General features: G+C 43.0%; 1 protein-coding gene and 1 pseudogene across 4 annotated transcripts in view; both read left to right on the top strand.

Annotated features, from left to right (window-relative positions):
- The window catches only part of RNF214 (ring finger protein 214), a 38,554-nt gene extending 18,878 nt beyond the window's left edge, over positions 1 to 19,676 (top strand). For 3 of the 4 annotated variants that reach the window (XM_008150123.3, XM_028158492.2, XM_054724832.1), the window contains 9 exons: positions 15,009 to 15,105; positions 15,286 to 15,374; positions 15,957 to 16,047; positions 16,252 to 16,350; positions 16,550 to 16,926; positions 17,031 to 17,163; positions 17,376 to 17,480; positions 17,780 to 17,875; positions 19,057 to 19,676. In XM_008150123.3, the coding sequence (XP_008148345.1) occupies positions 15,009 to 15,105; positions 15,286 to 15,374; positions 15,957 to 16,047; positions 16,252 to 16,350; positions 16,550 to 16,926; positions 17,031 to 17,163; positions 17,376 to 17,480; positions 17,780 to 17,875; positions 19,057 to 19,122 (1,153 nt within the window). In that variant the 3' untranslated portion in view covers positions 19,123 to 19,676. Of the gene's footprint in view, positions 1 to 15,008; positions 15,106 to 15,285; positions 15,375 to 15,956; positions 16,048 to 16,251; positions 16,351 to 16,549; positions 16,927 to 17,030; positions 17,164 to 17,375; positions 17,481 to 17,779; positions 17,876 to 19,056 lie in introns of those variants that run through there. The other variant, XM_054724830.1, reaches the window with a different exon arrangement.
- Positions 9,129 to 9,841, top strand: LOC129151091 (ferritin light chain-like; annotated as a pseudogene).
- Positions 19,677 to 21,022: the final 1,346 nt, after the last annotated feature.

The raw sequence follows: 21,022 nt of genomic DNA, 5'->3' as shown, positions 1-21,022 counted from the left end.
AGAAACATTTGCAGTGGTGGGAATTGGCCAGGCAAAGAATAGGAGAAAGACATTGCAGGCAGCAGACCCCCAGGGAGTTAGCGACAGATGTGAGGTGGAGAGGAATGAGCTACCAAAGTAGTTAGAAGCGAGATCTTAAAAGACTCACTTGGTAGAGGGTTTGGGTTATAGTGAGAGATTTTGAAGGATTTTAAGGTGGGAAGGGGTAACAAGGGATGAGATTTGCATTTTAGGTCTATGACTTTGACAGTTGGAAAGTAGATTGGAATAGTATAGGGGACCCTTTAGAAGACTGATCTGTCAGGACCGGGGTTAGAATAATGGTGGCCCAAACTCAAATGGTATCGGTGGGGAGGCAAGAAATATGTTTGTAAGATATTGGGGGTAGCACCAGTAGGTAGATAGGGAAAAGTTAGAGTAACTTCCATATTTTTGGGTTGGAAAGTTGGGGTTCTTTTGGGAAAAGGGATTCTTTTTTAAGATGTCATCCATTGTACAAGTTTCAACTTAAATTCTCCCTCCTTTGTGAAATATTCCTCACATTCTTCCTGAACTAATTTCTTTCTCCTCAGAACACCTGTCCAGCTCTCTGCGCATTGTGTTCTTTTACAGCAGAGTTTAGAGCTATATACCGGATAATTATTTGACAAGTATTCGTTGAATCATTGGATAAGAAATTAAGAGAATTTCACATTGATATTATATAAGCTGAATTTACTTAATGGAATTCTGCTAAGTTCTTTGTACTATTTGGAGGTAGTCTCTGTACATTTTAAGGTACTTAAATTTTTAAAGACGACAGTTTGAATTGACAAAAAAAAAAAATCAAATCAAATATTCAGGTTAGTCATGTATTGGATGGTTTTTCCTGTGTCATGGATGTTGTCTCTCTTTTGTGAGGGCATTAAGAGGGACCGAACTCTCTGCCTTTGATAGTGACACATGGAGAATGGCAGCAAGGGGGGCTCTTCCAGAATAACAGATGGTGACCTTGCAGTTTAAAGGACATCATCAATTGATTCATAGAAGTACTAGCTTAGAACAAGCAGCAGAAAAACTGCAATATCAAGCATGATTCTTCTTTTCTTTGAATGTTCTGAGCTTACCTGATGAACTTCTATGACAGAGCGATTGATTATTGTTGGAAGCATTACTTTGGATGTGATGTAAGAGTCTATGCGAAATTGAAATGGACAGGATGCATGAGGATTCATTTTGCACATTTCTTACCAAGTGCTAGTTTATTTTATTGGTATGCTTAGAAGTCCTAATAGCTTGTCTAGCAATCAATAAACCTAGTGTTTCTTATGCGCTATAGCAGTGAGTCAAGCTGTTCAGCATCCCATATTTTGATCCCATCCTTCAGTCTTCCTAGCTTTCTGTGTCATAACCAGTAAATATACACTTTGAGCACATCAGGGCCTTTTTCTTGTTCGGTGACCTCAGTCTATTTTATACTAGTCTTTTTTTGTTAATCCTCACCGAGGATATTTTTTCCCATTGATTTTTAGAGATGGTAGGAGGGAGAGGGAGAGGGAGAGAAGAAAAAAAAAGAGGGAAAGAAAGAAACATGGATGTGAGAGAGACATATTGATTGGTTGCCTCCTATATGTGCCCCAACCAGGGGCAGGGATCAAATCTGCAGCCCAGGTCCCAGGTGCCCTTGACCAAGAATCGAACTTCCCACTGAGCACACTGGCTAGGGCTACACTAGTCTTTCAGATCCCTGGAAGCATTTTATTTTTGGCCAGCTAAGATACATGGTTCATTACTTAATTACTCCCTTGCCTTGAGCATCAATTCTGTGGTTCCTTGTTCCTTTTCTTTCATTTTTCTGTAGCACTCCAGTCCTGGGTCAGCTTAGCCATCTGACCTGCTGAATGCTGCTGGAGAAAACCACACAATTGTGTATCTTGGGGCCAGAATAAATTTATGACTTCCAACTTTACCTGGATCCTTAGGATTTTCTCTTCCTCTGAGGCCTGTTCCAAACTTACCACTCTTTCTAAACTTCCTGTCTCCACCATTTCTTGTGGGATCCCCTTTCCATGTCCCGCGTGGTTCAGGGTTCCGGTTCAGGGTTCGAGTTCTGGAGAAGGGTCGCATACAAAGGAAAAGAGACTAGAAGAAATTTAATTTGGCGATATGGGGGGCCAGGTGGTAGTCCAACTCTAGTGGGAGAACTACCCTCTGCTCTGACCCTGCTATCCCTTTTATTGAGTCTATGGGGAAAACACCTTAGGCAGGAAATAACAGAAATATACACAAGATAAACAGAGGTGGAGGCTGCTTCAGCTAACCATGTCTCAACTAAAGGGTGAGTGGTTAGAGCATTAATGTTGTCATTGATCAGCCTTCCTGGATTCCTGTCCACATCTCTCTATTAGTGAAACAGTAATTGTTTTCCGGCATCTCTCCCGCTTTCTTTCCCTAAAAAATCTTGCATCTGCAGACTAGAAATAAACATATAAGAACAAAAAATGAGACAAGCAACAATAGCTATGCTGAGAGTCAAATGAAATCAGTCTGCAGTAAGTTTCTTTCTGGGCCAACAGTTTTTGAGTCCCAGTTTCAATGTCCAACAGTTTTTTGAGAACATGTCAGCTATGGTATCTGGATGGTGGACAAATGGTGGTAATGCAGGTCCGACCTTCTCTGGTTTGGTCCTGGGCAACCTGCAGTGACGCACAGCTGCTGACTGCTAGCATGGCAAGGCATCGTCAGCGTCTTCCATCTCCGGACTGTTTCTCCTCTTGTCTTCATGGTTGGAGCAGTCCTGTCAATTCCTCTCTTTTGCAGGAATCCACATCGTCTTGGAGTTGTTTTCTGAAAATATACAAACATATTCTCGACCAAGAGTTAATAAAGAAATCTTTTCTATAAGTTTGACTTGGGATCCTTTTTATTTTTTGCCCAAACGATTTTCCTTTGGCTTATTTTGATATCATGTGTGTTTTTCATAGGTGTCCTGCTGTTAGTATTACAAATGAAAATTAATTTTCAAAGAAAAAAAATTTCTAGATGTAATTTACTTTCAGGATATTTTTCCTTACATAATATTTTTCCACTATCCCCCCTTTTTTTATTTAATTATGAGGAGGCTTTTGGAAAATTTTTATAATGCAGTCTTGATAACTTTAAATTTTTATTTTCTGCACAAAAATATGACTGCTTTTGGGTTCATTGCATGTTAAGCAATTTTTACCATGAGATGAACTACCAAAAGAAATTTTAGTTAATACTTTAGAAACAGCTTTTTGTCCAGTATAATTAAATTTTTTTGAATATTCACTTATTTCAATTAGCCAATTTAAATTAATCTGAAAACTTGACTACTATTTTACTGTCAAATTTAATACTCTAACAACCATCTTAGTTTACCCTGTAAATATTAGTGGAAAGGATTATTTGTGTCCTTGAGAAAGCCCTGAGCATTCCTGGTGTAAGGCTGGATTTAGATACAGGGAAGCTGCTTTTGGTCAAGTCTCTGTTTGTTACCTGGGTCCCGATCTGAGCTGGACAAGTCTCTGTCAGTCACCTGGGTCCCGATCTGAGCTGGGCATGGGAAGCACGAAGCAGCCATGGGGGTAGGAGACCTCCCTCAGAAGGGGCGAGGGTTCAAGCCCCTGCAATGTTGGGGGGGTGAGGGTCTGTGCCACACCTCTGTTGATCCCCAAGTTTTCTCCTGATGGCTTCTCTTCGACTGTGCCTGTCTTAGGTTGTTCCTTCCTTGAGGAATCTTACCCATCTCTGGCTAACCAGCCATCCTCCGGGGCCAAGCAGGGTGATGTGAGGTTCAGTTTTGTCTCCTTGGTAGCCTATGCCCCTGTGGCCTCCATGCCCAGTACCTGCCTTGGGATCCCCTCGCCTGCTGGCGGGGCCCTGGCATTGATCACATATCTTGGGGAACCCAGGTTTCTTCTCCAGGGAGGGCCCAGCTCACGCCATTGTGCGAGAGGCAGATCCATGGTAGCAGCCACCATGAGGCTTCAACCTCAGCAGGAACAGAGAGCTCAGGCAACAGCTGTGGGCAATTGGATTGTGAGAAGAGGGTCCCTCTTGGCAAAAAGGGCAAGAGAGGCCAATATAGAATGCTCAAGTGCCTTCCCAAGGGGCCTTCCACACCGTGGAATGGATTAAATCCTTTCATGTCCTTTTTATATTATTGCTGCCAAACATTCAAAGAACTAGTTTGTAAGTTTGTTTGGGGTAATTGTACAATATGCTGTTGTAAAATATCAAAAATTATAACGACATTATAGAATAATATCATGTAAGGATATTCTTTGCTCTAAGCCATGGCAATTCAATTTTAAACTGGCTGTCAATTTCTTTTTGTATAGACAAGGTCTTAGTTACATTTTCTGCACCTCTCTTAGGAGCAAGTAGTGATAGATGTATTTTTGCTTTTGCCTCCCCTCCTTTGGTGTCCATGCAAGCCAGAAGCCTCTCTTTAATTTTACACACAAAGGAGCAGTAGTTTGATTTTGTGTCATATTACCAAGGTGTTTGGTATTATTGGTGACTACATTAGGCGGGGGATCAGCCCACGTAAGGGTTCTTTAAGAGTTTGCCACCAAGGGGAAAAACTTTTAGGCTACGGAAACAGGTTTTTTTGGCCCCAGCCGCTTGACTCTTCAAAACGACCAAGATTTTTCTGCTGGGGAATTCAAGAAGCAAAACTGTAGCCATTCAACTGCAAATTACCACATTCCTTAGCATACTGGGAGAGTGGGCTTCCATATTGGATCTCCATGTGTCTCCCTTCTTTCCCCACATCCTGCTTATTCTGGGGGAAGCATCAGCAACAGATCTGGCCGAATTTCTTTTCATGCTTAAAAGATAGACAGATCTCAAATTTTTTCTTTCTTTTTTGCTTTCCTAAGTAATAACTAACACCCAAATTTGGCCAAGATTTGCACTTCTCTGCGAATTCTTTCTGTCTTTCTTTCTTTCTTTCTTTCTTTCTTTCTTTCTTTCTTTCTTTCTTTCTTTCTTTTAATAAATCTTTATTGTTCAGATTATTACAATTGTTTCTCCTTTTTTCCCCCCATAGCTCCCCTCCACCCAGTTTCCACCCCGCCTCTGCCCTTACCTCCCCCCCGTTGTCCTTATCCATAGGTATACGATTTTTGTCCAGTCTCTTCCCGTACCCCCCACACAGACACCCCTTTCCCCCTGAGAATTATCAGTCCACTCCCATTCTATGCCTCTGATTCTATTATGTTCACCAGTTTATTCTGTTCCTCAGATTTTTAACTCACTTGATTTTTAGAATCACTTGTTGGTAGATATGTATTTGTTGTTCATAATTTTTATCTTTACTTTTTTTTTCTTTTTTTTTTTTTTTTTTTTTTTAATATATTTTATTGATTTTATTACAGAGAGGAAGAGAGAGGGATAGAGAGAAACATTGATGATAGAGAAACATCGATCAGCTGCTTCTTGCGCACCCCCTACTGGGGATGTGCCCGCAACTACGGTACATGCCCTTGACCAGAATCGAACTCGGGACCCTTCAGTCCGAAGGCCGACGCTCTATCCACTGAGCCAAACCAGTCTCGGCATACTTTTTTTTTCTTTTTCCTCTTTTTAAAGAATACCTTTCAGCATTTCATATAATACTGGTTTGGTGGTGATGAGCTCCTTTAGCTTTTTCTTATCTGTGAAGCTCTTTATCTGACCTTCAATTCTGAATGATAACCTTGCTGGGTAGAGTAGTCTTGGTTGTAGGTTCTTGCTATTCATCACTTTGAATATTTCTTGCCATTCCCGTCTGGCCTGCATAGTTTCTGTTGAGAAATCAGCTGACAGTCGTATGGGTGCTCCCTTGTAGGTAACTTAACTGTTTTTCTCTTGCTTCTTGTAAGATTCTCTCTTTGTCTTTTGCTCTTGGCATTTTAATTATGATGTGTCTTGGTGTGGTCTTCTTTGGATTCCTCTTGTTTGGGGTTCTGTGCGCTTCCTAAACTTGTAAGTCTATTTCTTTCACCAGGTGGGGGAAGTTTTCTGTCATTATTTCTTCAAATAGGTTTTCAGTATCTTGCTCTCTCTCTTCTTGTGGCACCCCAAAAATTCGGATATTGGTACGCTTAAAGCCATCCCAGAGGCTCCTTACGCTATCCTCACACTTTTGGATTCTTCTTTCTTTCTGCCTCTCTGGTTGGGTGTTTTTTTCTTCCTCATATTCCAGATCTTTGGTTTGACTCTTCCTCATATTCCAGATCTTTTTTTTTTTTTTTAAATATATTTTATTGATTTTTTTAGAGAGTTAGAAACATGATCAGCTGCCTCTTGCACACCCCCTATGGGGATGTGCCCGCAACAAGGTACATGCCCTTGACCGGAATCTTGAGTCCGCAGGCCGACGCTCTATTCACTGAGCCAAACCGGCTTCGGCAAGTTTCTGTATATTCTTTATTTCAGACAGTGTATGCATAATTTCTGACTGGTCCTTTTCCATTTTTTTGGTATTCTCATTAAGGTCCTTGAAGGTGTCTTCAAGTTTCTCAGCGGTTTATAGAAGATTCTTGAGTAACCTTATAAATGTGGTTCTGAACACTGTGTCGTCATTAGTTTGCTTTCCTCTGTCTCTCCTACTCGTGACATACTTCGGTGACTCCGCATTTTGGCTGCCTCCCTGTGTTGATGGAGTGGCTTTGTGTGGTCAGTGAGCTATAGGGGCCGGTAGCTCAGCTTCCCCAATCACTCTAGGTGGTCACTCTTGGTACACCTCTTTGTGGGCTGAGTGGAAAGTCTTGGTGTAGTTAAAAGCCTTGATTGCTGTTGGTACACTGGGAGGAATTGACCTCTAGGCCAATTGGCTGTGAGGACCTGCTGTGTCTATAACGGAAGAATTGCTGTGCTGGAGACACAGTAGGGCTTTGGTGCTCACTGAGTCTGCCTCTTGAATGTGTCCCTTATGAGAGTGGTTGAAATCTGGTGTCGTCCACACCGACCACTAGATACCCTAGTGTCTGGATCTCCAATGGGGTGCAGGTCTGAGGCCTCCCAGCAGGAGCTACAGCAAGAGCTACAGTTTTTTCCTCTTTGCTTGGGCGGTTTTGGAGCAGTCTGTCTGGAGCTGCAGTTAATTTGGTTGAGCTGCCACAGAACAGGCCATTTATATGTAAAGGCCGCTGTGTGGAGCCTGGGTGGGTTTGTAGAATGTGCGGGTCGGTGTCTCAGGGCGAAGCGGGGTCTCAGGGCATCACTAGTCTGGGGCGTGGCCAACGGCCATGGCTGCCTTCAGCCGTCTCTGCCTTTCCTTGTTTCCAAGTCCCCGTGTCCTGCGCTTCAGTGCAGCAAACCCTGATTGCTGGGCGCACCTCTGCAAAGAAGTCACTCTCACTCTCTGACCGATGGCCGAGAGTCCAGCTTCTCCCCGTAGGCGTCTGGGTCCCCCGCGTGTCCCCAGAAACTGGAGTTCAGCGTGATCGGGAGTTTGTCTCCCTTCGGTTTTAAAAAAATATACATTTTTTATTGATTTCAGAGAGGAAGGGGGAGAGAGAGAAACATCAGTGATGAGAGAGAATCATTGATCACCTGCCTCCTGCATGCCCCACACTGGGGATTGAGCCCGCAACCTGGGCATTTACCCTGACTGGGAATTGAATCGTGACCTCCTGGTTCATAGGTCAGTGTTCAACTACTGAGCCACGTGGCCTGGCAGTTTTTTTGTTTTTGTTTTTTTTGTTTTAATTGGTCTTAGAGAGAGGGAGGGGGGAGAGAGAGAGAGAGAGAAACATCGTTGGGTTGCCTCTCTCATGTTCCTGAACTGGGGATCAAACCTGCAACCTGGGCCTGGGTATGTGGCCTGACCGGGAATCAAACCCACTGCCTTTTGGTGTATGGGATAATGCTCCAACCAACACCAGCCAGGGCTGTACCACAGACTTTATCCACTCATCCATTGATGGACACCTGGGATGTCAATTTTGGCTATTGTAGATAACACTGCAATGAACATAGGGGGGTGCATATATTCTTTCGAATTAGTGTTTCAGGTTTCTTCAGATATATTCCCTGAAGTGGAATCACTGTGTCCTAGGGCTGTTCCATTTTTAATTTTTTGAGAACTCCATACTGCTTTCCATGTACCAGTCTGCAATCCTACCAACAGTGCACGAGGGTTTTCTTTTTTCACATCCTCTCCAGCACTTGTTTGTTGATCTTTTTTTCTTTCTTTTTTATTATTAAATTTATTGGGGTGACATTGGTCAACATGAATATCGGTTTCAGGTGTCGGTTTCTGTGTTACAAGATCTGTATATTGCACCATGTGCCCACCACCCAAAGACAAATCTTCTCCTCTAACCATATATTGGGACCCTCTTCTATCTCCCCACCCCCTTACCTCTGGCAATCACCACACTCTGTTTGTGTTCAGGAGTTTCAGTTTTATATCCCACCAAAATGAAATCCTATGGTTCTTAGCTTTTTCCGACTGACTTGTTTCACTCAAGGGCCATCATGTTGTTGCAAATGGTGCTATTTCATCCTTATGGCTGAGTCGTATTCCATTGTGTATATGGACCACATCTTTATCCAGTACTCTATTGTAAGATACTTTGGTTATTTCCATGTCTTGGTTGCTGATCTATAATAATAAAAATGTAATATGCTAATTAGACTGGATGTCCTTCTGGATAAAGCTGCGGCTGCAGGAGCCGAGCCCCTTGCACGAATTTCGTGCATTGGGCCTTTAGTTAATTAATGATAGCCATTCTGAAAAGTGTGATGTGATATCTCATTGTGTTTGTTGTTGTTGTTCCTCTTCTGAGGATGTTTTTTCCATTTATTTTTATTTATTTTAAAAATATACAGAATTGCCAAAACCGGTTTGGCTCAGTGGATAGAGCGTCGGCCTGCAGACTGAGAGGTCCCAGGTTCGATTCCGGTCAAGGGCATGTACCTTGGTTGCGGGCACATCCCCAGTGGGGGGTGTGCAGGAGGCAGCTGATCGATGTTTCCCTCTCATCGATGTTTCTAACTCTCTATCCCTCTCTCTTCCTCTCTGTAAAAAATCAATAAAATATATATTTTAAAATATATATATATATACAGAATATTTGTATTGATTTCAGAGAGGGAGGGAGAGAGATAGAAACATCAATGATGAGGCAGCGCACTCGGAGGTCCCGGATCTGTCTCTTGCTTCAACAGTGTTTGGACGGAACAGACCCAGGGACGCCTGTTCTTCCAGCCTCTGGCCTCTCTCCTGCGTCTCATCCAGCCACCACCTTCAGCACCACCTCTGGGACCAGCCAACACACCGGTTTTTTTTTCTACCTTAACTCCTCATTGCTGAACAACCATGAGCTCCCAAATTCGTCAGAATTATTCCACCGAGGTGGAGGCTGCGGTCAATCGCCTGGCCAACCTGCACCTGCGGGCCTCCCATACCTGCCTCTCTCTGGGCTACTAGTTTGACCACGACGATGTGGCTCTGGAGGGTGTGGGCCACTTCCGCGAGTTGGCGGGGAAGAAGCACGAGGGCTCGGAGCATTTCTTAAAGTTGCAAAACAAGCGGGGCGGCCACATTCTCTTCCAGGACATGCAGAAACCTTCCCAGGATGACTGGGGCAAAACTCAGGACGCCATGGAAGCCGCCCTGGCCTTGGAGAAGAGCCTGAACCAGGCCCTTTTGGACCTGCATGCCCTGGCTTCTACATGTGCAGACCCTCACGTCTGCGACTTCCTGGAGAACCACTTCCTGGGTGAGGAGGTGAAACTGATCAAGAAGATGGGCGACCACCTGACGAACATCCGCAGGCTGGCCGGCCCCCAGCCTGGGCTGGGCGAGTATCTCTTCGAAAGGCTCCCCCTCAAGCACGACTAGGAGCCTTTGGAGCCCAGAGGCCTTTCAGAGGCCCCCCCCCCCACTGCATCCCCCTGGTGTCTCTGGCTTTTACCTGAGCCTCTCCCCGAAACTACTAGCCATTCTCTTAACCACCCTGGAGCCCTCTCCCCTGCATTGGACCAAATGAAACAATAAAGCTTTTTGCAGCAAAAAAAAAAAAAAAGAAAGAAAGAAACATCAATGATGAGAGAGAATCATTGATCGGCTGCCTCCTGCACACTCCCCACTGAGGATGGAGAGCATAATCCTGGGAATGTGCCCTGATCAGGAATCGAACTTTGACCTCAACCACTGAACCATGCCAGCCAGGCAATTTATTTTTCCATTGATTTGTAGATAGTGGAAGGGAGGGATAGAGGGTGGGAGGGGGAGAAAGAAAAACACTGATGTGAAAGACACATTGATTGGTTGCCTGCCACATGTGCCCAGATCAGGGCTGGGGATCGGACCTGCAACCCAGGTACCTGCCCTTGACTGGGAATCAAACCCGCAACCCTTCTGTGCATGGGCCAACATTCTAACCATTAAACCACACTGGTCAGGGCTCTCATTATGGTTTTAATTTGCATATCTCTGATCATTAGTGACATTAGGTATCTTTGCATATGTCTATTAGTCACCTGTGTGTTCTCTTTGGAGAAGTGTCTTTTCTCATTTTTTAATTGGGTTGTTTGTTTTTTTGGCATTGAATTTTATAAGTTCTTTATTAATTTTGGATGTTAACCCCCTATTCGATGTATCGTTGGTGAATATGTTCTCCCATTTAGAATGTTGTCTTTTTGTTTTGTTGATGATTTTCTTTGCTGTGCAAAATCTTTTTAGTTTGATGTAGTCTCATTTGTTTATTTGTCTTTTGTTTCCCTTGCTGGAGGAGATATATCAGAAAAAATACTGCTGAGAGAAATGTCTGAGATTTTACTGCCTGTTTTCTTCTAGGATATTTATGGTTTTGAGTCTAACATTCCAGTGTTTAATCCATTTTTAGTTTATTCTTGTGTATGGTATAAGAGGGTGGTCTAGCTTCATTTTTTTTTTTTTTTTGCATGTATATATCTAATTCTGTATGCCTAGGTTTCTCTATTTCTTCTTGTCATTATAGCAGTCCCTTTAGCATTTCTTGCGATGCTGGCTTGGTGGTGATATACTCCATTAGCCTTTTTTTTTTTTTTTTGGTCCGGGAAGCTCTTTATTTGACAGTCTATTTTGAACGATAGCCTTGCTGGATATAGTAATCTTGGTTTCAGATCCTTGCTCTCCATTACCTTGAGTACTTCATGCCATTCCCTTCTGGCCTGTAGTTTCTGATGAGTAATCAGGTGTCAGCCTATGGGAGCTTCTTTGTAGATAACAGTTTGGTTTTCTCTTGCTGCCTTTAAGATTCTCTCTTTGTCTTTAATTTTTAGCATTTTAATTGTGATGTGTCTGGACATGGGCCTGTTTGCGTTTCTCTTGCTTGGGCTCTCTGTGCCTCCTGAACTTATGTGACTTTTTCCTTTACCAGGTTAGGGAAGTTTTCTGCCATTATTTCTTCACACACATTCTCTATCCCTTTTCTGCCTTTTCTGGCACACCTGCTATTTGAATATTGTTACGTTTCTTGTTGTCCCACAGCTTCCTTAAGCTGTCATTCTGTTTTATAGTTGTTTTTTTTGTTATTGTTGTTCTCTGATTGAGTGATTTCTTCAACCCTGTCTTCTAATTCACTGACTAGATCCTTAGCATCCCTTAATCTGCTGTGTATTCTTTCGAATGTGTTCTTTATTAGTGCTGTGTCATTTTTCATAGTTATGGCTGTTGAGCATCTTTGCCATCGTTATTCTGAACACTGTCTTTTAAATTTCTTATTGCCATTTCATTTATCTCTTTTTCTAGAGAATTCTCTTGTTCCTTCCTTTTGGGGTTGTTTTTTTTTTTTTTCTTTGCTTATTTTGGCTGCCTGTTTGGGTTTGTGACTATGTATTAGGTAAATCTGCTATACTTCTCAATCTCTAGTGCAGGGGAGTGTCAAACGCTTTTTCTAACTAATTAGATCAGGCAAAGACTCAAAACCTTCAGAAACCCGCCTCTGCCTATAGCAGTGATGGGCAACCTTTTGAGCTTGGTGTGTCAAACTTCGCCAAAAAACTGAGCATAACTCGGGTAGTGTGTCACTTTGAGGAAAAAACATTATTTTGCAAATGTTTCATCCTCAGGAGCAGCAAATGTTTCATCCTTGGCTACAGAAATGGCTACGCGTGTCAGTGGTGGCACGCGTGTCATAGGTTTGCCATCACTGATAAAGGTACTACTCATTTTTCAGATGAAACTGAGGCCTAAGAAAGATTAACTTATCTAGGTTTATACCACCAATAAATAGAAGAGTTAAAACCTTTATGTTATATTCTTTTTTGTTGTTGTTGTTAATCTTCACCCGAGGATCTTTTCCCATTGATTTTTAGAAAGAGTGGAAGGGAGGGGCGAGAGAGAGAGAGAAATAGCAATGTGAGAGAGACATGTCAATTGGTTGCCTCCCATACAAGCCCCAAACAGGCCTGGGGATCAAGACTGTACCAAGGTACGTGCTCTTGACCGGAATTGAACCTGGGACTCTTCAGTCAAAGGGCCGATGCTCTATCCACTGAGCCAAACGGGCTAGGGCATTATATTCTTTATGTCTATATTTCTAAACTTTTTATAATTTGTATTATTTACCTGATCAAAAACAAAATTAATTTTTAAATTATGATGCAAACATTGGGGCCTACAACAAGTCAGGCTTGTACAATCTGGTAGGATTTATTCATTTGAACCATTGATTCCCTGAACTAGCTATGTAAAATAACAGAAACATGGGACTTGAAAGAAATTCAACCAAGTGTTTAAAAAGTTACAGTATGCCGAAACGGGTTTGGCTCAGTGGGTAGAGCGTCGGTCTGCGGACTGAAGGGTCCCAGGTTCGATTCCGGTCAAGGGCATGTACATTGGTTGCGGGCACATCCCCAGTAGGGGGTGTGCAGGAGGCAGCTGGTCGATGTTTCTCTCTCATCGATGTTTCTAGCTTTCTATCCTTCTCCCTTCCTCTCTGTAAAAAATCAATAAAATATATTTTAAAAAAAATAAAATAAAATAAAAAAATTAAAAGTTACAGTAGCCCTGGCTATTGATTGGAGCGTCATCCCATGCACCAGAAGGACAGGGGTTCAATTCCTAGTCAGAGCACATATCTAGGTTCCATCTCCATTCAGGCGTATGCATCTCTCTCACATCGATGTTTCTTCTCTCTCTCTCTCTCTCTCTCTCTCTCTCTCTCTCTCCCTCCCACCCCCTCCTACCTCCCTTCCTCCCTCTCTAAAATCAATAAAAATTAAGTAAAAATAAAAAGTTCCAATAGACTCAGTGCACTGTTTCTATTCTACCAAGGATTTCTTTTTACTATCTACTGTAAGGTACTGATTTTTTTTTTCTAGCAGGGGTTGCAGGTAGTATTTAGTGAAATGAAATCTGATATATGTTACAGGTTAGTTAACATATAAGGCTGAGCATTTTTTTAAATTTTTTTTTGCTGAAGCAAGGCCGCCAAAAATTTTGGTTGCCTCCCCAAAAACAAATTGGGAGAGAGAGAGAAGGCTGAGCATTTTTATGATTTTTTAAAGTTGTTTGCTAACAGTTGTTGTGGTTGTGGTTGCTAGTAGTCCCTTTTGTCTTGTTGGGTCCATTGAGGTAGATGTGGCCAAATGCCCAAAGGAAAGGCTTTGTGTGTGTGTGTGAGTATGTGGAATGTCTCCATGGGTATGGTAGGAGGATTTTTCTAATGTAAGTGTATATCTGTCATTGACAAATGTATTTAATGAAGTTAGAGATATTCAATGAGCATCTATAATCTTCAAGGATAACATTGATCAAAGCAGGCAACTAATGTTTACCTACAATTATCTTTGTCCAAGAGTGACTGGTAGGCTAAAGAGATCATGGATTGAGCCCACAACGTATTTCACATATTCTTATGCTAAGAGAATTTTGACTTCTCATATATTTTTTAACTTGAGGAATTTGTGTTAAAGCAGGAAAACACATCTACTGTAAACCTTTGTCTAAATAACTATTAGAGAATTTTTCCTCTGGCAGGAAGTTAGTTTGTGGGGCACAACACATGGAGATTAATGAAGAAAATGCCCACCTAGTCATTTCTGTCACATTAAATAGACCTTGCTAGTAGAGGGGCAGACTCCTGTTAGTGAATATGTGTGTGACGCACACACGCAGAGCACAGGATGTGTGGAGCATTGGGTCAAGCGAAAGAAGAGTGCAGCAAATTAGGTAAATACGTAAGGCTACTAAGAACACAGAAAAGGAGTGAATAAAACTGTTTCTCTCACTGAAGAAAACTGGGAACATTTTAAAGATGTAGCTCTTTTCAACCTTTTCACCTTTTTAAAATAATTTAAACTTTTCAATATTATTCTGTCAACTGATCTGGATAATCCTGTTCCTTTCAGCCATAAAGCTTATTACAGTCAAGTGTAATATAAGGAATTTCTTTTGCTGACTCTGTCCCTTTGTTGGCATCTATAGTTTTGAGCAGGGTGCTTCTGTCCCCCATCCTGGGAAATGCCTCAGTACCAGACAGGCAGCTGCCATCCTAATCCAGTGTGGGAGGGTCAGAGGGAGGAAACCGATGGGAATGTGAAGGCCTGAAGACTGAAGAGGTTTCTTCCTTTTGAAGAATGTTCACTACAGCTAAGAGACTAGTAACATCAGTAACCCAGTAACTGTGCTTAGTAGTAACTTAGAGATTAGTATTAAATGGATGCCTGCTTTTTGTCCTGCATTCTTCAGATAAGTTGGAAATAAGACGGATGCCAAAATGATTTTGAGCCCTCCTTGATCATAGAAGGACATTTTACCTGCAGTGGGTTTTAGTTCCAAGGACACTCTTTTTCCTGGTCTGGGTAACCTTATTTTAGCAAGTGGAGATATGAACATTGTAAGTTTCAGATTTTACTTGCCTTTATGCAATTATAGACTACTTTAAACATTATTTGTCTATATCTATAGTTATTACTTAGAGTAAAACTTCCTGTAACATACTTCGCAGACTAGTTTTGGGTTTTACTTTGCCTTGCTATCTTTCTCCCCTTAGTCTTGTTCTTCATTTCTTATCTTCCAGAGAGGTGTGGGAAATGGAACTGGATAGACTCAAGAATCAGGATGGTGAAATAAATCAAAACATTATGGAAGAGACAGAACGGGCCTGGAAGGCAGAGGTGAGAAGAGTTGCTATATTGAAGGCTTTGATTTTGGGCTTCCAGATGGTATATCCTTTTGATATAGTATTAACCACTAAGCCATATAAGTATTACACCATATAGCCACTAAGTATTTATTTTGTTAACTAAGCTCTGTATATGTAAAATTAATCAAGTATGTGTGTGTGGTTTTCCTAGATCTTATCACTAGAGAGTCGGAAAGAATTGCTGGTGTTGAAGCTAGAAGAAGCCGAAAAAGAGGCAGAGCTGCACCTTACTTACCTCAAGTAGGTATCGTCCCATTCTAGAATGTTAATGGTCCTGCAGTGTTGTGGGTTTTGTTTTGTTTTCTTTAGGGTTGAAACCCTAGGCCAGCTAGTCTGGCATTTACTGTATCATCACAGGAATTTCAAGGTCATCTCTGTCTGTGCAGTAGTAATTGTTCCGTGATTTCTCTTTCTCTATTCTAACTTCTGCATTCTCTAATTCTTCCTCTCTGCAGTCTTACCGTTTTGTGTTTTCTATTGTATTATTTCCAGTTGTATAAACAGTATCTTTTATGCTATGGAAGCAAATGAAATATCCTTGGAGATTCGTTTCTTATGTAGTCATTTCTCTTCTTGCCATGGAATCTGTGGCCTTTTCAGGCAGATAAGACCCCTGTCTCAGTGGTTGGTTCTCTTTCTCCAATACTTGGCTTAAAAGATGCTGGCAATAAAGTGAGGCACACGACCTAGATCCTTGGCCTTCTCTTACATCTGGTTCGACCTCTTCTCTCCAGGTCCATTGGCCATTTCTTTTAGGCTATCTCAGAGCGTTGAGGGTTAGGTTTTCTTTAATTCTGTAAATTCCTGTTGGTTTCTTGAAAGGTCAACTCCCCCAACACTAGACACAGTTCGTTCCAAACAGGAGTGGGAGACAAGACTGAATGGAGTTCGGATGATGAAAAAGAATGTTCGGGTAAGTGTAGTAATGGGGATCATTGAGTCTGAGTTAGGCTGTGCTTAAACACTCTGGTGGTGGGCAGGGAACTTCGGCTTTGCCACTGAGAGCTTATCTACCACTCCCTCTGTTTCCTTCAGACTGGATGGTGGGTGCTGTCTTTCTAGGGAGGCTCACTCAGCTCGGAGGTGAAGGATCATCCCTTCCTTTCCTCCTTTCTAGGACCAGTTTAATAGTCACATCCAGCTAGTGCGGAACGGGGCCAAGCTGAGCAGCCTTCCTCAGATCCCTACTCCCACTCTGCCTCCGCCCCCGTCCGAGGTAAGAAGGCAGGTTTTGGGTAGTCAGGCTTTCTGTGACAAAACCAGAGTCCTTCACTTGTTTTTTTGTGGGTTTTTTTTTAAGAAGATACTGGTTTTAATATAATCTTATTACTGGTTATTGTTGGTTTTATTTGGTGTAAGAGTTGCTCATTGATTTCTCCCTTTCTCTTGCATCCTCCACCTGTTCCCCTCTGCAGACAGACTTCATGCTTCAGGTGTTTCAGCCCAATCCCTCTTTGGTTCCTCGGATGCCCTTCTCCATTGGGCAGGTCACAATGCCCATGGTTATGCCCAGTGCAGATCCCCGTTCCTTGTCTTTCCCAATCCTGAACCCTGCCCTTTCCCAGCCCAACCAGCCTTCCCCACCCCTTCCTGGCTCCCATGGGAGAAATAGCCCTGGCTTGGGTTCCCTTGTTGGCTCCCATGGTCCACACATGCCCCCTGCCGCCTCCATCCCGCCTCCCCCAGGCTTGGGCGGTGTTAAGGCTTCTACTGAAACTCCCCGGCCCCAACCAGTAGACAAACTAGAGAAGATCCTGGAAAAACTGCTGGCTCGGTTCCCACAATGCAATAAGTAAGTGTCTTTAAGGACTAATTCTAAAAAATTGTCAGGGGCTATAGGAGAGGTTTTATGGATATTCCCCACGAGTATACATAAAATATTTCCCTCTTTTTTAGGGCCCAGATGACCAACATTCTTCAGCAAATCAAGACGGCACGTACCACCATGGCAGGCCTGACCATGGAGGAACTGATCCAGTTGGTAGCTGCACGACTGGCAGAACATGAGCGAGTGGCAGCAAGTACTCAGGTAAGATAAGGTACTAGGGGGAGAACGCAGACCTGCTGAGATGTTGAGGAAGAGGCAGTTTTCAGAAAAACTTGGGGAGGGAAGCATTGCTGCAGCCTGGAGTGCTTAGTCTGCTTTCTTCCTTTGCTGGACTGGGAGCTAAGTGATTTCCTTTTGTTACATGCCCTGTGACTCAGACTCTTTCCTTACTCTCACAATGTTTCTGCCCACAGCCACTCGGTCGGATCCGGGCCTTGTTCCCTGCTCCATTGGCCCAAATCAGTACCCCAATGTTCTTGCCTTCTGCACAAGTGTCATATCCTGGAAGGTCTTCACATGTAAGACTCCTTTTCTTTGAAAACTAGGATGGGAAGGTGGGGAGCGATGTCAGTAGGAGGGGCAGGTTTACAGATGGAGTGTAGGAGGAAACCATTATCTCATCAGCCGGGTTGTTGGCAGCCCCAACTGGGAAAATGTAAGTACTCTTGGCTAGAATCTGTATTTGAACTTTTACTTCTTCTGGTGTAAAATCTTTTTACTGAATGGAAACACCAGGTGGAGTCATGGGCATGAAAGGCAAGGATACCCAGAGCTTTCTTATTGTCTTACCTTTGGCCATCCCTCCTCTGTTCTGCAGGCTCCAGCCACCTGTAAGCTGTGTCTCATGTGCCAGAAGCTGGTCCAGCCCAGCGAGCTGCATCCGATGGCATGTACCCACGTGTTGCATAAGGAGGTGGGCGATACACTCCTTCCCCATTTCCAACTCTTTATTTACTGACAACTGAGAATTTCTCTTGCACATTTTAGTGTTGATGCTCAGCATTAATATCTAAACATATTGCCCTGGCCAGTGCGCTAAGTGGTTAGAGCCTCAGCTCACGGCTTCAGCCCCCACTTCCCTTGGGGTCTGGGTGTGTAGAAATATCCTCAGGTGAGGATTAACAAAACCAAACCAAAACATCTAAACATAAGGTTTTTAGTAACTTGTGGCTTAAACATCAGCAGAATTCAGAATACTGCAGCTGGGATCTTCCAGCTTCTTTTTACTCTGTTCCCTTAGGACAGTGGTCGGCAAACTCATTAGTCAACAGAGCCAAATATCAACAGTACAACGATTGAAATTTCTTTTGAGAGCCAAATTTTTTAACTTAAACTTCTTCTAACGCCACTTCTTCAAAATAGACTCGCCCAGGCCCTGGTATTTTGTGGAAGAGCCACACTCAAGGGGCCAAAGAGCTGCATGTGGCTCGTGAGCCACAGTTTGCCGACCACGGCCTTAGGAGACTTGATAAGCAGTTCATACCAGAGCACTGATAGGTCACTTTCTTGAGAAACTGACAATAAGATATACGTATCTAACTGTTGTTTCAAATATAGCATTGTAAGGAGACTGCTTAGATGAGAGAAATGGAATAGAGAGCCTGGGTATGAAATTAGTAACTCCACTAACAGAATTGAAGTCTATTAGAGATTATCTTTCCACACTGATAATCATTCCCATCACTTCCTGTTACCAAGCAGAGTTAAGTCCCTTAGCAGCAGGGATGATTCCTTTTTTACTATTTTTTGTTCATTGTGTTTTAACAATAGGTAGAAACTGAATTTACATCTAAGTTCTTGGTAAGGGGAAATCCTGAATAAGATTTTAGGTGATGTGTATTAGCAGATGGAAACTCATCTAAGCCCGAATGGATCATTAGAAGGAGCAAGCCTGGATATTCAACAAAAAGCAGCTGCACATTGTTATTAGGAGGTTGTTAATGTTTCCTATGAAAGAACAGGTCCACCTCTGAAGATTCTTTTGGGGGTGACATAGTAAATATTCCTTAGACCCATTGAACTGTAATAGCACTCCTTCCCTCCCTCCCTCCATCTTTCCAGATAAACCTGAGGTATGTCTTTCTTTATTTCCAGTGTATCAAATTCTGGGCCCAGACCAACACAAATGACACTTGTCCCTTTTGCCCAACTCTTAAATGATGGACCTGATTGGGGAGGAAGAAGAGAAGCTGATGTGAACAGGAAGCGCGGGTTCAAGATTTCTAAAACTCTATATTTATACAGTGACGTATACTCATGCCATGTACATTTTTATTATATAGGTAATGTGTGTATAGAAAGTCTGTATTCAAATGTTCGTAAATGAAAGTATGTATATTATGCAAAAATGGTCTGTCCCCCTCAGCTTGTAATTCCTTTAGGGGGATGCAGATGGTAGCTAAGATGATATTTAGTTTGGCCTTGAAATTATGATATTCCTGCCTAAGGCTGTTTTCCAATACAATATAAAAACCAGTAGGAAGCTGCTGTGGCTCTAAGGCTATCCTGCTTTGACTTGGCTCAACGACTAGTCCATTTTCCTAAGGTTCGTGTGTGCAGATTTGAACCCTGGTGCTCACCCTCTGTCCAGCCGGATGCCTTGATTACTGAAAGCCTTTGGAAGCCTTGGTGTCCTAGCAACTCTCTCCAAATGGATGAAATGAGACTGATTGAGGAAAAAAATGTAACCCTAAAGTTTGTCTTTTCATTGAGTATTTTACTGTGTTAATGCTTATGTTTTGTACATAGGCTTTAGGTTTACAGAATACTCTGTTCTACAACAGCAAAATTCACAGTCCAAGAGTAACAACATAACCAGGTCCCAGTTCCCCACACCCTCACAAACTTCTGTTCACCCTATTTCCTCAACAGTCGTCTCTTCAGAAACTAGCACAATCTGAAGGTCTTCTCTGGAAGCCACTCCTTGCCACCACTGACTCAGCCAACCTTACAAAGGCCTCCCTCTTCCCTTCCTTCTGGTCTTCTTGTCTGGCTAACCTCCCCCTGAAGGTTAAGGCAGTCGTTCACAGCCAAGTTGTTTGGTGACCTTGGATGAGCTCCAGGCAGGCACAGTTGAGGAGGGATGTCTGTGCAAAATTATTTTCAGAATGATCTTGGGATGCTGGGCTTTAATTTTTTTTTAAAAATATATTTTATTGATTTTTTACAGAGAGGAAGGGAGAGGGATAGAGAGCTAGAAACATCGATGATAGAGAAACATCGACCAGCTGCCTCCTGCACACCCCCTACCGGGGATGTGCCCACAACCGATGTACATGCCCTTGACCGGAATCGAACCTGGGACCCTTCAGTCCGCAGACCGACGCTCTATCCACTGGCCAAACCGGTTTTGGCTGGGCTTTAATTTTTGAAGCAAGAAAGCTATGGGGGACACGTGTCCTGCCCTGGGGAAGATGGAGACCCCAGTGCTGGGAAGGGGGGTGGGTTTGAGGTTGAGAAGTCATGTGTTCTCTGGGTAGCCACCCGGAACCAGATCAGTGTTCCCCTTTGCCACTGAGCTTTTCTGGCTTGCACCCCGAAACACTGGGTCTCTGTTAGAGCTTTCATATCCTCTTATCTTTACTCTTACCAGAATTGGCTTCAGCACTCTTCTCTTTGGAATTAAACAACTAAAAACTAAGTGTTAATTTTTTAAAAATAGCTCCAAGGGAAGGAGATTATTATATCACCAACAGCTGCATGTTTTTCACTCTGGGACCTGGAAATGCTCGCTCGCAGCAGCAGTACACTAGGGGGCAGAGCCTTTTCCTTGCATATCCGTCTAAATTCTCTCCTCCTGTTCCTGCTACTCTTTTCCTTTGTTTCATCCTGCCTGTCAGCTCATGGGCATACTCTTTCTCTTCTCTGACTGCCCCGGTTTGTTAACTGGCATTAGTGTGAGGAGCTAGAGCTGCCGAGAGCTCCGTGGCATCTTGTAGGTCACTGAGATGGGCTGCATACGCCCCTCTGCAGAGGTCAGATAACCTACTTTCCTTGGTTGATGGGACTTGCATGTCTCCGGTGCTGTAGGGTGCTGTAGCTGTCGGTAAGGGAAGGTGCC

This window comes from Eptesicus fuscus, chromosome 13 (genome assembly GCF_027574615.1).
Source record: "Eptesicus fuscus isolate TK198812 chromosome 13, DD_ASM_mEF_20220401, whole genome shotgun sequence".
NCBI classification, from domain to species: Eukaryota; Metazoa; Chordata; class Mammalia; order Chiroptera; family Vespertilionidae; genus Eptesicus; species Eptesicus fuscus.
This window is presented reverse-complemented; position numbering and strand designations above follow the sequence as displayed.